Here is a 19,651-nt window from a genome sequence, read left to right on the forward strand (position 1 = left end):
CCTGGGGAGGAAGAACCAGCAGCATACCTACAGGCTGGGGAACTCCCTTCTTGTCAGCGCAGAGGCAGAAAAGGATCTTGGAGTCATTATTGATGCCAAAATGAACATGGGCCGGCAGTATGGGGACGCGGTCAGGAAGGCAAATCGTACCTTGTCATGCATCCACAGATGCATCTCAAGCAGGTCCAAGGAGTTGATCCTCCCCCTCTATGCGGTATTGGTCAAGCCGCAGTTGGAGTACTGCATCCAGTTCTGGGCGCCGCACTTCAGGAGGGATGTGGACAACTTGGAGCGGTTTCAAAGGAGGGCCACTCTCCTGATCAGGGGCCAGCAGGGCAAGCCCTACGAGGAGAAGCTAAGGGACCTGAACCTGTTCAGCCTCCACAAGAGAAGGCTGAGGGGGGATCTAGTGGCCTGTTACAAACTAGTCAGAGGGGACCAGCAGGCACTGGGGAGTCCCTGTTCCCTCGAGCACTACCAGGAGTGACTAGAAATAATGGTCACAAGCTGGCAGAGGGTAGATTCAGATTAGACATCAGGAGGCACTACTTTACAGTCAGGGCAGCTAGGATCTGGAACCAACTTCCAAGCGAAGTGGTGCTGGCTCCTACCCTGGGGATCTTTAAGAGGAGGTTAGATGAACACCTTGCTGGGGTCATTTGACTCCAGTACTTTTCCCTGCCATGGCAGGGGGTCGGACTTGATGATCTGCTCAGGTCCCTTCTGACCCTACCAACTATGAAACTATGAAGTCTCCTGGAGCGTGGTACTTACCATGCTCCAGCAGACTCCAGCATCATGTGTATCAGCGTCTCCGTACTGAAAAATGGTGGTGGGGGCACTCTAACTAAAGCTTGTTTGACAAGCTTTAATTAAAGTGTTCCTGCTGCCATTTTGAAGTGTGGGGAGGTTGATACACGAGATGCTCTAGGCACTTTAATTACAGCATCTCTAATTAAAACACCCCTTCCTCCCCTGCCACCTCCCCCAAGCACATGTATAAATACCCACTATTGGCACTACCAGGCATAAGGTATGCACCATCATGGAAAAAATGTACCGTGCTTGTGTGTCATAAAATTTGTCACTCCCAAGGAGGTAATCATCAGCTTTGATCATCTGGGGTTTCCTGACTACCCTGAAGTGACAGATGGGCTATATTCCCATTCTTTGCTCCTTTTAGGTCTTGAATTTCAAGGGTTTTTCTAGGCCTATTTGGACACTGTGGGAGAAGGGCAAGAGTCTGGCTGAGGGTTGGTTAACAAAGACAGAAACAATGGGATTTTGAGTATTTTGAGCAGCCAGAGCACTGGCTGGTATACAGTGACAACTATCAGGGACATCTTGTTTAGGAGACATTGACCTTCTACTTTGAAAAAGTGCAGGAGATGCCTACTTGTTGCTTGGACTTTGTTATGGGGCTCCCTCACCATGACTAGTATTTGCATACAAAGTAACTGCTTACATCTTTTCTGCTTTAAGAGTTCCCTTCTCTGTGACTCATTAGGTGTGCTACATGGGCTTTCTTTTCCTCAGTGCCATGTAATGCCAGGTGTACAGGGCTGTTTGGGCATAAAGGGCTCATATGCACACAGTGTTACCTGAAAGCTTGTCTATGTCCCTCCAAACTCTATAGTTCATCCAATATAAGATATCACCCACAAAAATCCTTGTGTCTTGCATTTTTCCTGGACCATCACAGCTACAGCATCACACCGATACATTTACTTTCTATGGATACTTTTGTATTTTGTACTTTTCTTTATAAAATTTATTGATCAATCTTCCTTAGCAGATGGAATGTGTATCTGCTCTGCAGGTGTGCCTTTAAATTCCCAGCACTGCAGATGTGTTTGGTTTGCCTAATTTACATGTTATTGGGGCACTGGCTGGAAATCTCTTTCATCCACTGACTTTAGTATTTGCTGGATGAAATGAATAAGAATAAGGAAAGTGTCCTGCTTTTGCAATGGCAGAGTCTTCTGTGGCTAGAATGGTGAGGCATCAGGCTGGCATAAAGGTTTGAAGTGCAACCCTTTTGCCAAGCACCAGATGGCAGCAACCAGGGTCAAGTTAATCTTGGGAGGGTTTACACAAATAGATAAGATTGACTGTATTTAAAGGCATGAAAAACAGTCAATGGGTAGGCAAAAGGGAGGGGACAAGGTAGAGTCCCCTGTTTGAGCCCCCACCCAGAAACCTGGGAGAAAAATTTCTGCCTGGGTGTTCCAATGTGAACAAACATCCCCACTTGCAAGCAATATCAACTATAACAGAGTTTATTCATGGGGGAAAGGGAGATGGGATGATAAACAGATTGGAGAACTCCTTAATAATCAGTAGCCCACCCCAACCCACTGTTAACAGTTCAGCACAGTCAACAGATTCAGAGTTCTCGCTTTGTCACACATAGTGGGATCAGTGTAGTCAGTCAGTGGAGCTAGTGTAGCTCTTAGCCCAAGATTTCCCTTGCCTCACCATCACTGGGGTGCTGCTCCTTGCCACTACTGGGGTGTTGCTTTCTGTTGCTCTGGGGGTGGAGATGTTGCTTCTTGTCACTCCTCACTGCTGCTGGGGAGCATTGCTCATCTTTTGGTTAACCTACCTCCTTTAGATGCAAGCTTGGCTCTTTCAGAATCTGGCAGGTATAGGCTTCTACCTGCTAGTATGCTAAGAATTTCAGCTTTTCAGGACTATGATGCAATTAGCACCTGAGGGCCGCCGTAGTACCTCCTAGTGGTCACCTTGATCCTGCCCAGTTCCCACTCCTGCCTCCTGGGGTCTCACCCTGCTTCCTTTCCTGCCATGCCTTGTTGTTAAAAGTAATGAGGGGAGGCTGCTCTTGGATGTTGGTGAGCCTAGGGTGCTCCCCATTCCCTCTCTCAGTATTTTCTCCATCAGGCCCTATGTGCTAAATTTGTGGCATCCTTCCACTCCTGCAGCCATGCCCATTTCTCCAAGGTGTCACTCAGTTGCTAGTTATTTCCTGGTATATGCTTTGGCCTTCTTAGCCTCAGCCTATGGGTTACTGTGGCTGTAGGCTGGTAGCTTGGGCCCATTGGCTTTAGCCTGGCTTTTCAGTCTCAGCCTTCTCTGGCCTGGGGCCATTGCAGTTTGTTTGGGCCCTTGACCCTTGGCCCTCTTGGCTCTGGTTCTGGCCCTCTTGATTTCTGGCTGCCTGTCCTGCCCCTCTTGGGGCTCTGGCTCTGCCCCCCTCAGCCTCAGGCTGAGGGCACTGCCCCTTTGCGCTCCAGCTCTGGTCCTCTCAACCTCTAGTCACCTGTGCAACCCCTATGTGGGTTCAGTCCTTGACTTTCTTGGCTTCAGCCTGTCTATACCCTGCTCCCGTGCCCCTCAGGTACCCCTGTGGCCTCCTAATACCCCTTTATAGCCACATCCAGCCCGGTAGTTGTACAAGGAACATAAACAAACATATACAAGTACAATTAAAATATATGCATACTGCCTTCACAAATTTCACTTCCCATAAATTATAATTTCAGGGCTAGGCTCCTTCTCACCTTTCTGGGTAGCATTTTTTTCTCTAGGTATTGCTTCCTGAAGTCTGCTTCCCTGTGGAAGCTCCTCTCCCTGCAGCCTGCTGGGCCTGACTGCCCACTTGGGCTCAGGAACTGGGCCTCTGTGTCTCGAAATCCCCTCTCCTTTCAATCACATGTTTTTCACTCTCTTAATTCAGGTGCAACCAATCTGTGTTCCTGCCACTCCGTCCTCTTAAAGTGATAGGATTCCTGGCTCCCTGGTGCAGGCTTTCTCTGTCTGGCCTGGTTGCTTCAGTCTCTGCTGCCCTCACAAAATATTTTCTCATAATCCTCCCCTGGATGCTGTCTGCCAGAGCTCCCATTTACAGGCTCTGGGTGTGCTGACTGTGTCTTTGTTCTCCTCCCTTGTGTCCAAGTAACAGGGTTCAAGTTGTTTGTTACAAGAACCAAGTAGGTAATAGGATCAGACCGAATCCACTAAAAAGGATTTGTATATCACCGATACTTATTTCTTCATGTTTGGATGGTGAAATGCAGTGCCATTTCTATAGAAAAGCTCCAACCCAAAACCTTTTCTCACTCCTCTGGTGATTCCTGAGCTGGGGATCTCTTCACCTTAGACTTCTACAGAAGTCATGGTGAGCACTGATTTATCAGTATGTAGCTATGTTTCTCAACTTTCTCTTACAACACCAGTCCCCTTATGAACTTTACAAGTTAGATCATTGGGCGAGGACACACAAGTCTGACTTTACTAACTTCTTATATTTAAAATGTTAAAAATAGTTAAAACATTCAAAACAAGCACGGAAGAGTTTTTCACTCCCTCGTCTACGCATACTAACAGAGGATATGCAGATAGGAGAGTCTGTTCCCATAATCTGACCTTGCATAGCAGTGGTAGTATGCAAATAAGCACCACCGATTGGTTGTCACACAATTACAGTAGCAACAAGGTTACAGAAAGATTAAGGCAGTGGAGTTCCTGGATGATATGACAACCATAGGGGAGTTCTGGTTGGGTTTCCTGATGCTCATGTACTACTAGTCCTAGTCCAACGTGTTCTCAAGAGGTTGTGGTACCAGAGGCAGATCTGGTGGTGTTGGCTGGCAAAGAGATTAGCAGTTCAGGCCATAGTCTTGGATGCCAACAACATAGATCATTTTGCCAGTATGTCATGCTACGACCTCTGCTCAAACGTGTGTTGCATTTCATTAGGTCCAGACTCTCATTTGGCTGCCTCAGGGTCTTCTCTGTCATTCTGTCCACCATCTCCTCGCAGTAGTCCTAGTGTCATTCCGCTACGTTGGATGCTTAGAGTTGACCAGCGTGCTCAGTATCTCCTCCTTGCTCTGTGTCTTTTAGTCCTTCACATTAGCTATCAGTCAGCTGTTGTTATTTCCTGCACCCTTGAGAGTCTGGGAGCTGCAAGTACCAACCTTGGAAGGTAACAAAGATAACAAAAATAAAAAGTAAGCGATTTCTAGGGACTCAAAGGTCAACTCTGAACTCTCCCTCCCACCTCCAGTGTGTGGGTTCCAGAGCCATGTATGGGTTACAGAGCCTCCTCTTAGTCTTGGAAGATCTTCTTGTTGGTAAATCTTATTTCTGTCTACCACCCAGCACACATGTTAAGTAGCAGAATTTCAGGGAAGGGGAATCTGCTTTACTCTGCTGGCAGACCCGAGCTGCAATGGCTTACTTACAGTCCACAAGGGTGATGAGATGGCATGAGCCCCAGCTACTTTGTGAGGGAGGTACTTCAGCTGTGCTTCTTGTGTGAATGGGGCTGTAATACATTCCATCTTGCTCTTTAAGTAGTGCTGTCACAGGCAGATAGGTGGGAGATTGCTGGTGAAGAGAGGGAAGCGGGCTGCTGATCCCTTTATTGCTTCTACAGGTAGTTCCAACTTCAGAGGTCATGACCTTGCTCCATGTAATGAAAAAGCAATGAAAGTACAATTTTGCAAATGCTGAGGCAGAAATGGCCATCCTGAGGCACTCATGCTACAAGTAGCATGTGTAGCTGCTTTGTATGACATGAGACAATTCTAGCAGAGAGAACAGCAGCTGATAGGGCAGACAGAAGAGAGTGGAGCAATGGATTGGGCAGGAGAAGGAGATCAGACAGTTATGGGCAGAGCTTACCTTCAGGCATGTCTATCAGAAAGGTTGGCCCCAGTCTGGTGAAGGATTATTTCAAGGAGTTGTGTCATGTGGTTCCATCCTATTTTAAATCCAAGTAACTTGCTTTCTGATGGTTTAATCCATTCATATGTCCGTGGCTAGAAGTAACAGAATACACCAGCTTGGGCATAGGCTATATTTATAATGATATTTCCTATTCCCAGTTGAGCTGAAGGTTGACCTTTAGCCAGTATCTGCCTACCATCTACACTGTGAATGCCTTAATTAATCTCCAACAGTGTCACGGCAGGGTCCTGCAGGAGGGCTGTGATCTCCTCAAGGTCCCCTTCCCATGCCAAGTTGGTCCAAGGGCATCCTCAAATTCTCGACCGCCACGTCTTTGGTGTTCAAATCTGTTAGGGAGGCTGCCTTCACGTCTTCTCAGACATGGTTCAGCTGTACTCCAAGCCCTGTGGGCTCCTGGACCCCTTTGTGGTCCCCGTTCTATCGTGGGTGTTTCGGGGCACCCTAGCCTTATGGGCTATACATGGCTCCAACTGCCCCTTTATGATGTCCAAGCCTTGCAGCTGGAATAGACGTTGTTCGTTCTGGGTCTACACCCTCTCTCTGGTGCTTGGGCTCTCCGTGGCCCTGTTTCTCTCTGCGCCTTCTCTCTGGCGCTTCTCCACAATGCTGCCCCCTTTCCTGGGGCTTCTCAAGCGCAGCCCCCTTCTCCTGGGGCTCTTCCGTAATGCTGCCCCCTCTGCAGGGCCTTCTCAGTAATGCCGCCCTCTCTCAGGGGCCTTCTCGGTAATGGCGCCCTCCTCTGGGGCCTTCTCGGTAATGCCGCCCTCTCTCAGGGGCCTTCTCAGTAGTGCCGCCCTCTCTCAGGGGCCTTCTCAGTAATGCTGCCCTCTCTCTGGTGCCTTCTCAGTAATGCCACCCTCTCTTGGGGCCTTCTCAGTAATGCTGCCCTCTCTCGGGGCTCTTCCACAATGCTGCCCTCTCCCTGGGCCTTGTCACATGCTGTCCCCTTCCCTGGGGCTCGCCACAATGCTGCCCCTTTCTCCGGGGCTTGCCATGCCTGCACTGGGGCTTCTTAGCAACACCCCCTTCTCTGGGGCTCCTCCGTAATGCTGCCCTCTCTCTGGGCTCACCACGTCTGCACTGGGGCTTCTCAGCAATGCCCCCTTCTCTGGGGCCTCTCAGCAGCCCCTCTCTGGGGCTGGGGTCTGTGCACCCCGAATGCTATGCCCTTGCTGGCGCTGGGGTTCCCACACTGCTGTGGGTCCTCTATGAGGCCTCCTCCAACCCCTAATAGCCTCACCCAAACCACCAGTCACAAACAGCAACACAAACACAAGCCCCTGGGCTATAATACAAACAGAAGCCGCCCGGCTATAATCACGCTCAAGCCTACTGGGGTTTCTTCATCTTGCAGGAGAGTAAAACATTGTTCTTGCATCAGGCTTCTCCTCTGTAACATGGCTGAGAGCTCCCTCCTCCTTGGCTGCTGGTAGGGAACTGCTTCTGGCCTCAGCCTCTAGGGTTTATAAGGGAGCCAGGCCCTGCCCCTTTCAATCAGCTGACCGCTGGCAGGTGCGATCTCTTGCTAGCTCCAGTGGCCCTGGCAACCCCCAGCTGGGCTCCTTATTCACTGCTAGGGCTCTTTCCCTAGCAGTTTTCCCCTCTTTAGGAGCAGGGCACCTCAGTGCTCTGCAACAAACAGCAATACAGATTAATGCTATGTGTCTGGCCCATGCTTGCAGTGTTGCTGTTAGCATGCCCTGCCTACCTGGGTGCCACCTTGGGGCCTATTCGCTTGCCACAACTTGATGTTATTTGAGGTTACGTGGAGGTGCTACTCAGTTTTTTTTTAACTTTTGACCCCAGGCACCTAAGCTGCTACTTCTTCTGTGGGGCTCCTCCTTCCCTGCACCCCACCCCTTTCCACTCAAGTGTGTCTGCTTCAGTCTTGATCAGCTCTGGAACAGGCAGCTCTCCCACCACATGGTTCTCTGCAGGCGTCTGCTTAGGCCTCCTCACCTTGATGAATATATAACTTAACAATAATGGAACAAAAAGGGATTGAACAGCACAGGTGAGCAGGTCAACAATGCTACCCACCTCTAGCCACTTCACTTTAGTGTGCTGAGCATAGTGGGATGTGCTTTGCAGATACGCCCTGGCTTGTTGGTACCTGGCCATGTACCACAATACTTCATGATACATTCCCTCACACTCACTTGGGCCCTGTGAAGCTGCTGCAGCCCTTGCAGGGATTTCTGAGTCTGTACTTGCTCACACATGGTGTACAGAGCCAAAGGGGTACCAGATGGGTGCTCTCTGCTGGTGAGTCCTGCAGGGCACTCCTGAACTGTTCTCCTTCCATCCTGGCTGCCCTTAGAGTACCTGTCAGCATCATGGTGTGTGAGTGGGTGTTTGGTCTGGCCCATGTCTTTCATCTCATCAATTGCACCTGCCATGATGATACTCCATAGGTTTCTGGCCATCTGTGGCATCCTCCAGGGCCTCCTGTCCGGAAGGATTCCTGGCTCTGGTGCCACAGGTAGGTGAGTTCCCAGACTCCATGGGGGAGTTCCTGCTGCAGTCTGGGCTTTAGCAGCCTTGCCTGGCAGCTAGCTCCAGTGACATGCTGGTTCTGCTCTGGCTGCGGGGACGGTCCCAGGCATCACTTCCGGCGATCTCTTTTTTCTTCCTCTCCAGAGCTACTGCCAAGGAGCATCATTTATCCCAGGAGCTCTCCAGGGCCAAACCACTCTGCAGAACCCCTTCTGGCTGTGGGGTGCTGCCAATTTTCCTGCATACCAGCTGCCTGGATGCCACACTGCGGTAAGTGTGTCGTGTGTTTCCACACACTGAATTCTCTGCTGAGCTACCAGTTATGAGTTTGGCTATGGTCCTCACTGCCTGTTGTTCACTGCTTTCTGCAGTATATTTGGAATTTTCCTGGGCATTGCAGGCCTCGAACACAGGAAATTGGCTAATTTATTGTTCTTGACTGCTGGCCCTTCTACACCCCATTTTCTTTCTCTACTGCCTGTAAGTAGAGGTGAGGCTGAAAGGAGGCACAAGTATTTTAGAGTTTGATTCCTAGAAGGGCTTTGCTTCTAAGCAGTGCCATGTAGACAGCTTGGCTGCAGGCTATTAGGTATGATATAGATGGGGTAGGTTGGCTCACTGGTCTTGGGTTGATTGAGACTGACTGTCAAGACAGACCTTGTACATCAGTGTAGACATGCCTTTAGTGTTCACTAAAAGTGTCCACATGCTTGTAGCTAGTGTGCTTATAACTTCACATTCTAGCTTACTCTGTGCTAACTATTCTATATAGACATATCCTAAGACAACTGTTGGATCTAAAAGTAAAATAGGTTCTGGACAGACAAACTAGCACGGTGATGGTAAAGCAGGGCAGTAGAATTATCTATGCTCTAAGGAAAATAAGGACTTTTACTGTGCTGTTGGCTATTTAACCTTTTGAGGCTTGTTCCTTTTGCACTTTTTCTTAGATAATATTCTGGTTATTCATAAAATGCTCCTAGTGTTTTCATGTCTATTAGTGTATTCTCTTCAAATATTTAAAATTCTTTGCAGAACAAAATGCCATTTGTCTATCTGCTTTTCTTCTATATCTGTCCATCTATCTGTCTTTGACTAATGTTATCTAGCAGTATGAATAATTCACTTTTGCAACTGTGAACTGAAGCAATTATAACTGGTTGTGGCAGTAGCAACTACACTGGCTGGTTCTTTAAATAACCAGCTCCCTTGAGATCAATGTTTACATACAGCCTGGCACCAGAGATCTCCTAAATGCAATTCTTAGCAAGAGTAATATATACACATCTGCATTTCTGAATGTTTTAAAGATTGTTTGTTGGGAAGAAAGTGGTGGAAGGAAAGCAATGGTGAAGAGAGTGGAGTACTCTAAAACCCTTCTTAAAACAGAATGGTAATTTGTGTGTGTGCATGCTGCCACACTCTCTTCACTGTTTGAGCTATAGTTATGCTGGAAGGCTAAGAGCTGCCATGAAACATGTCTATTGTCAATAGATTAATAAAAAGCTTGGTTACAGTCATGGGGTGAACTCACCACATTTTATTCAGGGAAATGGAAAGAGTAATTAAATGCACTTTAAACAGCAATAAATGAAACAATGGGAAGTTACCACCCAAGGCAATGAGTTGTATGGCAAGGATGATCAAAAGCTAAATTGTATGGGCTAAGAGGTTTCTCTGGGAGCAGTTGCAAATGCTCAGACTAAGCATTTGATTGGTTACAGCTGTATGCATCTCTGTTAAAGATACAGAAAGTCAGCAGAAAAGAAAAGTGGTGGTACTGTAGCCCTGCAGGAAGCTGAGATAGTACTTTTTTGGGGGACACAGGACTCTCTGAGAGACAGATTTTGTCTCCAGGAAAGGAGACTGCTTGCTGCTGTTGGCTTCTGCTTTGTTCAGGGACCCAGGATTTTGTGTATATTCTTTGGAAATAAATGAGCTTGCATCAGGGAAATACCTGATTGCCACCAGTTTCTTCCTGTAACAAAATTCAACCCGTAAGGCCCTCAGTACTGGTTGACTGTTTGGTCACAAAAGACGTCAACATTACATACTATTAGGGTCTGATTTCCAGAAATGCTGAGCTCCTGCAAGGCCCATATATTTCAGTTAGAGCTTTCCTGGCAAAACCACATCTCAAGTTAAGCCCATATGTGGTCATGCAGGGTTGGTAATGGCTCTTACTGATTTAGAGACTTTCTTAAGTATATAAAAACAAAGTAGTGCTCTGCCATTTATTTCTGACACAAGAAATATGGAAAGCAATTTTTTTCTGATGGCATGCCATTCAAGCAGAACAAGTGGGCTAAGTTCTGGTTGCAAGTAGCAGAGATGGGACAGAATTTTCATAACAAAGCTGGCAGAATCGGGTCCTACTTCAGCCACACCCTCTCCCACATTTGAAGGGACACTTTGGGGAAGGGAATGCCAGATAAGGACATGGTAGAGTTCTGTTTCTCCTGCTAAGGCTAAAAGTAAGAGTAATCCCTCAGTGCAGTGCTTCTTTATCAGGACTCAGTTTCAGGGTTGTATTGAACCTGACCAGATGCTTTGTTGCTAAGGGCCCTTTAATATTTACTACTCTTTCTTAACTACAGAAGCATTATTACTTTTCTGGACTTCTATCAGGACCTCTCAGTCTCTTTCTCACTTTTTAAAGCCACTCTTAAAAGGTTCATTTGGACTACATTTAATTTTCAGGCTGTGGTAGGACTTGCACCTTTCACGCTCAGGCTGAAGATGCAAAATGTTAGTTTTATAACACTTAGACAGAGCTCAGATTTAGCCTCAGCTCTGAGTAATTTGATGCAATGGATGGCTTCAACCTTCCTATAGGCCCACAATGCATTGCCTAGTCCATAATGATTGAAGTAAAATAACTGGTGCTCACATAAATGATTAATGCTCGTAAGGTCTTTCTCACTAAGACAAACCTTTGCAGTAAAACACTTCGACTAGAGAATGCGGTTTATTTCTCTGTGCCATGTGATATATTCCATATTCAAACATTCTGTGCTGACCTATGTGCTAGTAGGAGAGAGATGACATTATTTAAGATACAATTTGACCCTTTGATCAAGCAGAACACTTGAAATGCTTTACAACTTACCTATGTGAAGAATTTCTTTATCCGCCACTGAACTGGTGCTGCTATTTAGTGGCATTAAACAACATAAGGCATCAGTTTCGTACAGAATAGGAAGAATGCATGTAAATAGGAATTTTAGGCAGGATGTAAGGTAATTCCTTATACTGTAATTTTAATATGGCACCAACACTAATTCCCTTTCTTTTGCAAAAAGCACCATATGATTTTAATAATGACAAGAGAACAAGATTCCGCAGCATGGATGTCTCATCTACTTTTCATCTTTCAGATGAAAAGGTTTGAAAGACAAATGAGTTGTGATCCACCTTATGTGATGCTGCCTTTCACCATGTCCCACACAATCAGGCTTTTTCTGGGCTAATACAAAAGTGAAAAAAATATTTATGCCTTTGCTACATATGAAAAGGAAACACAAACCTTATGTGTTCAGTTTTTCCCTTGGCCAAATTGTCATTGCAAGTAATGTGGGACATGAAAAATAGATTTTGATATTTCCCAAATGGGTTGATTTAGATTTTTTTTTTTTCTAAATACAGCATGCCTGGTTGGTATTCAGAAGTTAAAGGAAGAAAAAGTTCCCTGGCCCCTGTGGCATGCTAATGTCAGAAGATGTGATCACATAATCATTGTCAGAATAGTACTTTGTATTCCTATAGTGCATTACGTATTCACTTACTAGCTAGGATGATGAGCTTTATGGAAAACCCAGTGACATAAACATGTCAACAGCCCTCTGAGGCAAGTTGTTAGGTAAATTTTATTATTTTTGTTTTGCAGATGGAGAAATGGAACCAAAGATCTAAAGTGGGTTGCCCAAGGCCACAAGGTAAATCAACAGCACAGCTGGCATTAGAACTCAAGGTCTCCTGACTTCCTGTCTTTATGCTTCTTTCTCTAGATCCAGGTGTTTCACCAAGAAAGAATCCTGAGTAATGTACAGTATATTACAATGAGAACATGTAATCTCACCAAATGGTGCCCTTCTAGAGTAAAAAAATGGTGATACAATGGTGAACAGACTGCCCAGATGCACTCATCATTTTCTGGAACCTATGTGTAAAGGCAAGGGCTTGTTCACTTTACATAAGTCCCAATTCTGTCCTATTAGTGGATTTGATCACAGGCTGTCCAAACCATCTGGGTGACAGACTGACATCATTGAAACAATGGCAAAACACATTCTGATATAGTGGGGCCAGGATTTGGCCCTGAACAAGAGCAGTGCTGATGAATCTCTGACTCCCAGTTTAGAAATTATTGGCATGTTGAGTGGAAAGGAGATGTTGTCGGTGATCCAGCTATCATCTGGATTCATTTCCAAAAATAAAATAGATTTGCTGTCTCTTCAAGGCAACTTTTGATCTGATTTGGGTTAGGCTGAGTACATAAGATCCAAGTAGAGAAAAGACAGGCACCAATCTCTATCATTTGGGGCTCTTTCAAATAACCAAGACCCGATTCATTTACTGGGCTGGTCTTGGGTGGTCTTCGTAGGTCAGTATAAAGGAAATCACATTTTAATAGACAAGGATGAAAAAATAATTATCTTTAGCTATTAATATTAGTTTAGTCTATGTTAACAATTCCCAGTGGAGTTTACATGCAATTTATAATATAATATAAATTCTCAGTCTTTTTTTCAGGATTTTTTATTTGATAAGCCTTAAACATCTAATTTATTGCAATACATGTGTGATTGCACTACAGACAATTCTCCACTGTATATCAGCTGATTAATTCCTTTTGGGGTGGATGCAAATAATTTTTTAATGAAAAGAGATACCATCCATCATTACAATGATCTTGTCAGGTCCCAAACTTGGGTTTTGTTATTTTACATGACATCTAGAAGAGATGTGTATTAGATATTTAAGACCTGACAAACTCAACAGATAATGATTTGACCTTGTTGTGACTGTTGGTTGCCTGAAATCAGAAGCCCAGAAATACAAGAAGACTTTTTCAGTTTTGATCAATGGTGAGCATAAACTTTGTTTATTTAAATAACAGTACATAGTTTAATGTTCATCATTCAAAGTGAACTTTTTACAACTTTTTCCTCAAGTTTCATGCTTATTTTCGGACCTCACTGCTCAAATAAACTACATAGTTTGTTGCTCTTTACATACCAGCAGTTTAAGTTCTAAAGCCACTCCTACTGACCTGAGCTCAGATAAATACCCTCCTGGGAAGTTTTAAGTTATTTGCTGACACACATTTGGATTAGGAAGAGTACAATTTGTGCAAAAGCAGACAAAGTGGGGATGTTCCTGTGCGGGCCGGGGGCGAGCCGGGCCCGTCTTTGCGCACGCGGGGCCGGAGAGGACCGTACGGCGGCAAGGCACGCACGGGCTAGAATTAGTCACAGAGGCGTAATGGTTGATTTAAAGATTATTTACTTACACCCAAGATGGTCACGGTGTAGGCTGGACAGTTTCCAGGTGCAGCTCCACTTAAATCCTCGTTGGAGGACTACGACAAATTCAGTTCTTTGGCCCCGGAGTTGTTAAGGCTCCGCGGGTTCGGTAATTTCTTTCCCACGGAGTTGTCGAAGCTCCATGGGTTCGGTTCGGTTCTCTGGCCCCGGAGTTGTTAAAGCTCTGTGGGTTCGAATCCTTAGTATATAGGAAAGGAATACGTCTAGGATTGCGCTCGGCGACGGGGAGAGGCCAGAGGCTGTTTAGACCTCTGTTGCCTTCTTAAGAAATGCGTTGGGTCCGTAAGGATCCACAGCGCTTAGAGATCCTCACGCTCTCTAGCTGATTTCTCTCCAACTTGGGCGGAAGCCACCCAAGCTCTTTATACGGCTAGCAAGCCAATCGCTAGCCGCCACGTGTGCATATATTAGAATCGGCCAATAATGTGGCACGAATCTTCATACAAATGGCGGGAACTCCTTTGCACCGTGCATTTCTGAGATGCAAAAGAAATGCACCATGCAAAGAAAGCTACAAATTGGCGGGAAATTCTCCGTTGCACCGGGGTTCTCTTCTGCAGCAGAGAACTCCACCGTGCAAGGAAGCTGTAATTTAGCGGGAACATAATTTAGCAGCGCTGAAGCACACATAAACAAAAAATCACAACTTTGGGTTGTGACAGTTCCTTTTCATGAAAGATCTTTGACCCCTGGTCTTTACCTTGGTTGAGCATGTGTTTGTGTGAGACGTGAAAGTGGACTGTCAGCTTTCCCTTTACAGAGAGACAAAAAGAGCTTTAGGTGTGTTGTGCAGAGAGATGATGACCAAGAGCCCCCTGAAGTCAATAGGAAAATTCCCACAGGCTTTAGGGGGCCTTGGATGAGGGTCAGAAAGAAGAGCCATTGTGTGGGACCATAGGTAGGAAACAGTTTGTCTTTAGGGCTAAGTACAGACAGTCAAAAAGGCAGAGGTGGAATTGATTCAATCTGTGTGGGTTTCTCTAAACTGTGTAGATTGGATCGGGAGAGAACAGAACGCATGTCTCCTTCTGTGGGAGGGAGGAAACAGATGCCTGCATTGGCCAAGACCAGAAGTTGGGGGCGCTCCTGTACACCTCCCTGCCTGCCAGATGTTGCTGAGGGCAGCTGAGCCTACCTGAGCTTGTGATTGCCTGCAGGGCACATGCCCCCAATCCCTTGTTGTCACTGTGGATCCTCCCCACACTGCACTAGGCTTGTAAAGCAGGTCCTGGCAAGTTTGGTAGCTGGGTTGGGGTGGCATGGGGGAAGCTGGAGCTGGGTGTGGGAGGGAACTGAGGCTTCAGCTCTGTCAGACCACAGCCTCTCTGCTCAGCCTTGACTATGGCTGCAGCAGGCAGAGGTGAGGTGTAGGGAGCCAACACGGACCCCTCAGGGCCTATGTAGGGCTGGGCCAGGACAAAGCCTGGAGCTGGTGGGGGGATGGGGGGGGTGTGAGAGGAGCCAAGATGGACACTTCCTTGACTTCCCTCAGACCAGTTTAATCTAAATTAGTTAGGTGTGATACTACATCTACCAGGTTTATCTTAAATCAGGTTCAGCCATTTCGAAACTGATTTGTGTGTGCTGAACTTCTGTTCTGTTATAGGTTTAAATGTGCTTCCAATCACTTATACTGGTTTAAGTGTAATATCTGTCTCTAGCCCAGAGCCTGAGAATGTGCTTTGCTGTTCTAGAAGCCAACATAGAAGACTTTGGTAGTGAGGGTTGATCTCCTGCTTCTAAAAGTTGGACTGTTCTTCCGGTCCCATTGTGGTTGTGGTGACAGAGCTGTAGAACAGAGCTATGGCACTATGTTGATGGTCTGGGACTGAGAAAATTTCATTTTCAAAAATCAAAAGATGTATTAAACAGCTCATCCCCTGACCAGGATGTGTGAATAGAAGATAATTCTGTAGCTGAATGTATACATGTTGCTATTAATTTGAATTAATACAGTCATATTTCACGTTTTTATGAATGCTTAGCTGTTTTCCATTAACCAGAAGGCATATTTAGATAAATGCTTAAAGCTTTGTTACTGATTTCCTTTTTTTATTTGTTGTCACATATATTTAAGTACCAGACTTATCAGTTCTCCATCTCTCATGCTAGGAAATAAATTTGCCACCAATTATACTTGTTTGAATTAAACCAAAGCACAAATGAAACTTATTACTATGTACATACAATAGAACCAAACCTTTGATCTCAATTTCATCTTTGTAAACTGAGCAGCTTTAATAACTTCAGTGAAGTCACTCCATATTTACACCAGTATAACTTAAATCAGAATCTGGACTGTCATGTTTAGTCTGCAAAGCATTTTGAGACTCTTGATGATGAAAGGTACCATAAAAATGTAAGTTACAGTGATTATTTCTTTTCTATATCCCACTTCACACAGTATGGTTGGCCATATGTCCCAGAGCAGTTTACCCCACACTTTTCCTTAATTTTACCTATTTAACTAGATGATTATAGCATGCCTATGTAGTAAACTCTACAGTTAAGGTTGAGGAGCCATTTCCAATTGAAACCCTTCTTTTTTAGTAATGTATACAGTTCTTAGACACGTCTTGGATAATATGAATGAAATCTATTCAGCCAGTTTTGAATTAGAAAAACCTGGGAGCAAATGTTTTCCTCACTTTTAAGTCACCCATTCTTCTTGCTAGAAAATTATTCAAAAACAACTTAATGTCTGAACTTCAAATGTAGCACAAACTCCTAAATAATAGTACCATATGTATTATTAATAAAGTTCAAACAAGGCTGGATAACCATAGCATAAGCCTGGGTACTTAGTAAAGGAGGACCCTGGAATGGAAACAGAGGCCCTGAATGCTCCAGCTGTGTGGAATAGAGAGAAATCAGGAGTCCGTTTATCTGCCTCACTTTACTCCCAATGGAATATGCTGCTTCGGGGGCGGGGGGGGGGGGGAGGGAGTTAAACCACCAACAGCCAGGTAACCCTTCTCTGCCCCTGTAGTTGCTGTGGAATTAAGGGCTTTGCATTGTTGTTGGGCACATACATTTGTGGGGTTGTATGCTGAGTTGGATTGACCAGGCTGTTGTGTTGGTGGTGACACCTCTCCTGGTAACAGTGTGTAGCCTTTATTCTGTTTCACACTGCTGAAGTTTCGAGGTGCCCTGCCTCCAATTCCTGAACCCCAGGGTTTAAACCCTATCAGGTAAGAGTCTGCTGCCAAGGGTCAAAGGTCTATCAGTTATACCACTTCAACAAGGTGCAGGGGATAGAATCACAGAATCATAGAAAATGAGGGTTGGAAGGGACCTCAGGAGGTCATCTAGTTCAACCCCCTGCTCAAAGCACGACCATCTCTGACTACATCATTCCAGCCAAGGCTTTGTTGAGCCCTCTACTGGACGCTCTCCAACTTCCCATATCCTTTCTATAGTGGGGAGGCCCAAAACTGGACACAGTACTCCAGGTATGGCCTCACCAGTGCTGAATAGAGAGGAAGAATTACTTCCCTCAATCTGCTGGCAGTGCTTCTACTAATGCAGCCCAGTATCCCATTAGCCTTCTTGGCAACATGGGCACTTATCTAGCATATTGTCCACTGTAACCCCGAGGTCCCTTTCTGCAGAACTGTTGTGTATCTTCTACTTCCCTCAGCTTGGTGTCATCTGCAAACTTGCTGAGGGTGCACTGTATGCCATCTTCCAGGTCACTGGTGAAGATATTAGATATCAAACAAAACTGGCCCTAGGTTTGACCCCTGGGGTGCTCCACTTGATACTGGCTGCCAGCAAGACATTAAGCCATTGATCACTACCCAATGAGCCCAATGATCCATCCAGCTTTCTATCCACCTTACAGTCCATTCATCCAGCCCATACTTCCTTAACTTGTTTGCAAGAATGCTGTGGGAGACCATATTAAAAGCCTTGCTAAAGTCAAGGTATATCATGTCCACTGCTTTTCCTGCATCCATAAATCTAGTCATCTCATCATAGGAGGCAATCAAGTTGGTCAGGCATGACTTGGCCTCGGTGAATCCATACTGACTGTTCCTGATCACTTTCTTCTCCTCCAAGTGCTTATAAGTGGATTCCATGAGGACCTGCTCCTTGATTTTTCCAGGGACTAAGGTGAGACTGACTGGTCTGTAGTTCCCTGTATTCTTTTTCTTGTCTTTCTTAAAGATGGGCACTATATGTGCCCTTTTCCAGTAGTCTGGGACCTCCCCAATTTCCATGAGTTTTCAAAGATAATGGTCAGCAGCTCTGCAATCACATCAGCCAAATCGCTTAGCACCCTCAGATGCATTTCATCCTGCCCCATGGACTTATACACATCCAACTTTTCTAAATCATCCCTAATATGTCCTTTCACCACTGAGGGCTGCTCAAAACTACATTGCCTGGTGTAGTAGTCTGGGAGCTGATCTTGCCTGTGATGCCCAAGGTAAAAAAGGCATTGAGTACTTCAGTCTTTTCCTCATCATCTGTCACCAGGTTGCTTCCCCCATTCAGTAAGGGACCCTGACCTTCCTCTTGTTGCTGACATATTTATAGAAAACCTCCTTGTTACCTTTCTTGTCCCTTGCTAGCTGCAACTCCAATTGAGCTTTGGCCTACCTGATTTTATCCTGCATGTGCGATTAATATTTTTATACTCTTCCCAGGATACTGGGAGTGGAGTGGAGGAGCTGGTTGGTTAATATAATGATAAATGTAGCCAAAAACTTACACCAGGTCAACACATGCCTTTGCTAATACTGTTCAACCATAGAAGTAGGCTGGAATTTTCCTGCAGATTTCAGAGGCTAATATGATCAGATTCCTTGTCAAGGTCTGTCAGTTTCAAAACTGCTCGTCTAAAATGGTCTAACTTCTCCTTCACAATCACAAAAAAGACAAACTAAAAATGTAGTTATATAACTTGAGGGTACCAGAAATGTATGTAAGATAGCTGTATATAGTAAGGGTGTTATTTCAGAGACAAATAAACTGTGTATAATGGAAAATATAGTAAAATAATAAAATGTGTAAGAGTGCAATGGGTAAAGCTGAGAAGTAAACTGAACAATAAAATACCAAAAGAAGCTACTGAGCCTAGTATTCCACAGGGCTAGTTTTCATACTCATTAGCACACAGGGACCTTTGATTTCCTAGTGCAAATGATTAGGTTGACCAGTTACAACCTTTGGCATGCACCAAAAGCAGTGTTTGAACCCTGGAGTGTTTGAATCCTGGAGTTGTTTAAACCACTCTGCTAATGTATCCCTGAATGAAGTAGATGAGTATTAAACCTAAGTTTAAGTTGTCAGGAGCAAAAACCCAGAAAACTGACCATTGCCATATGAAGTTACAATGAAAAACCAACATCTGTAATACATAAGGGATGTTTCAGGTCACACTGAAGACCCTGAAGCCAGGGAAGGATCCAAGGGGGGTGCAGCAGTATAGCTACTCTCCCCTTTCATTCCAGCTCCACCCAAACTTTAAAATGAATTATCTTGGAGGGTCAGCAGCATTTCTATCCATATAGTACTGAGAGAGTCAATTGACTTTCTGGCTCATTATCATCTCCCTGATTCCTGCTAATCTCTCTCCACAGGTGTTGATGACTCTATCCTTTTTAATGATTTTGATGTTTCACTCTTCAAACTATCCTTTCTTCTGCAATGTTGCTGTTTGTTAGCCATTCCTGGTAATGTCTCTCTTCTATTTTACAGCTTTGTAGACTGTTTTTAGCTCTAACTAAAAACATTAACTGAGGTGTGGTAACATTAACTCAGGCGAAGAAATGACTGACAGTACAGTATTGGAGACACTGTCAAGATCCTGAAGAAGGCTAGATTTTGTTTTATGAATCTGAACAAGAGATTTACATGTAACTATAATGACTACAAGACTAATAATA

The 19,651-nt window shown here is 45.1% G+C and overlaps 1 protein-coding gene across 9 annotated transcripts in view; it reads left to right on the top strand.

The window, feature by feature from the left end:
* The window catches only part of LOC132245644 (uncharacterized), a 241,338-nt gene that overhangs the window by 103,481 nt on the left and 118,206 nt on the right, over positions 1-19,651 (top strand). For 6 of the 9 annotated variants that reach the window (XM_059718336.1, XM_059718349.1, XM_059718344.1 and 3 more), the window contains exons 5-6: positions 8,356-8,481; positions 12,098-12,146. In XM_059718336.1, the coding sequence (XP_059574319.1) occupies positions 8,356-8,481; positions 12,098-12,146 (175 nt within the window). Of the gene's footprint in view, positions 1-8,129; positions 8,198-8,355; positions 8,482-12,097; positions 12,147-19,651 lie in introns of all 9 variants that reach the window. The other 3 variants (XR_009457378.1, XM_059718354.1, XM_059718341.1) reach the window with 2 other exon arrangements.

Source organism: Alligator mississippiensis, chromosome 1, assembly GCF_030867095.1.
Source record: "Alligator mississippiensis isolate rAllMis1 chromosome 1, rAllMis1, whole genome shotgun sequence".
NCBI lineage: Eukaryota > Metazoa > Chordata > Crocodylia > Alligatoridae > Alligator > Alligator mississippiensis.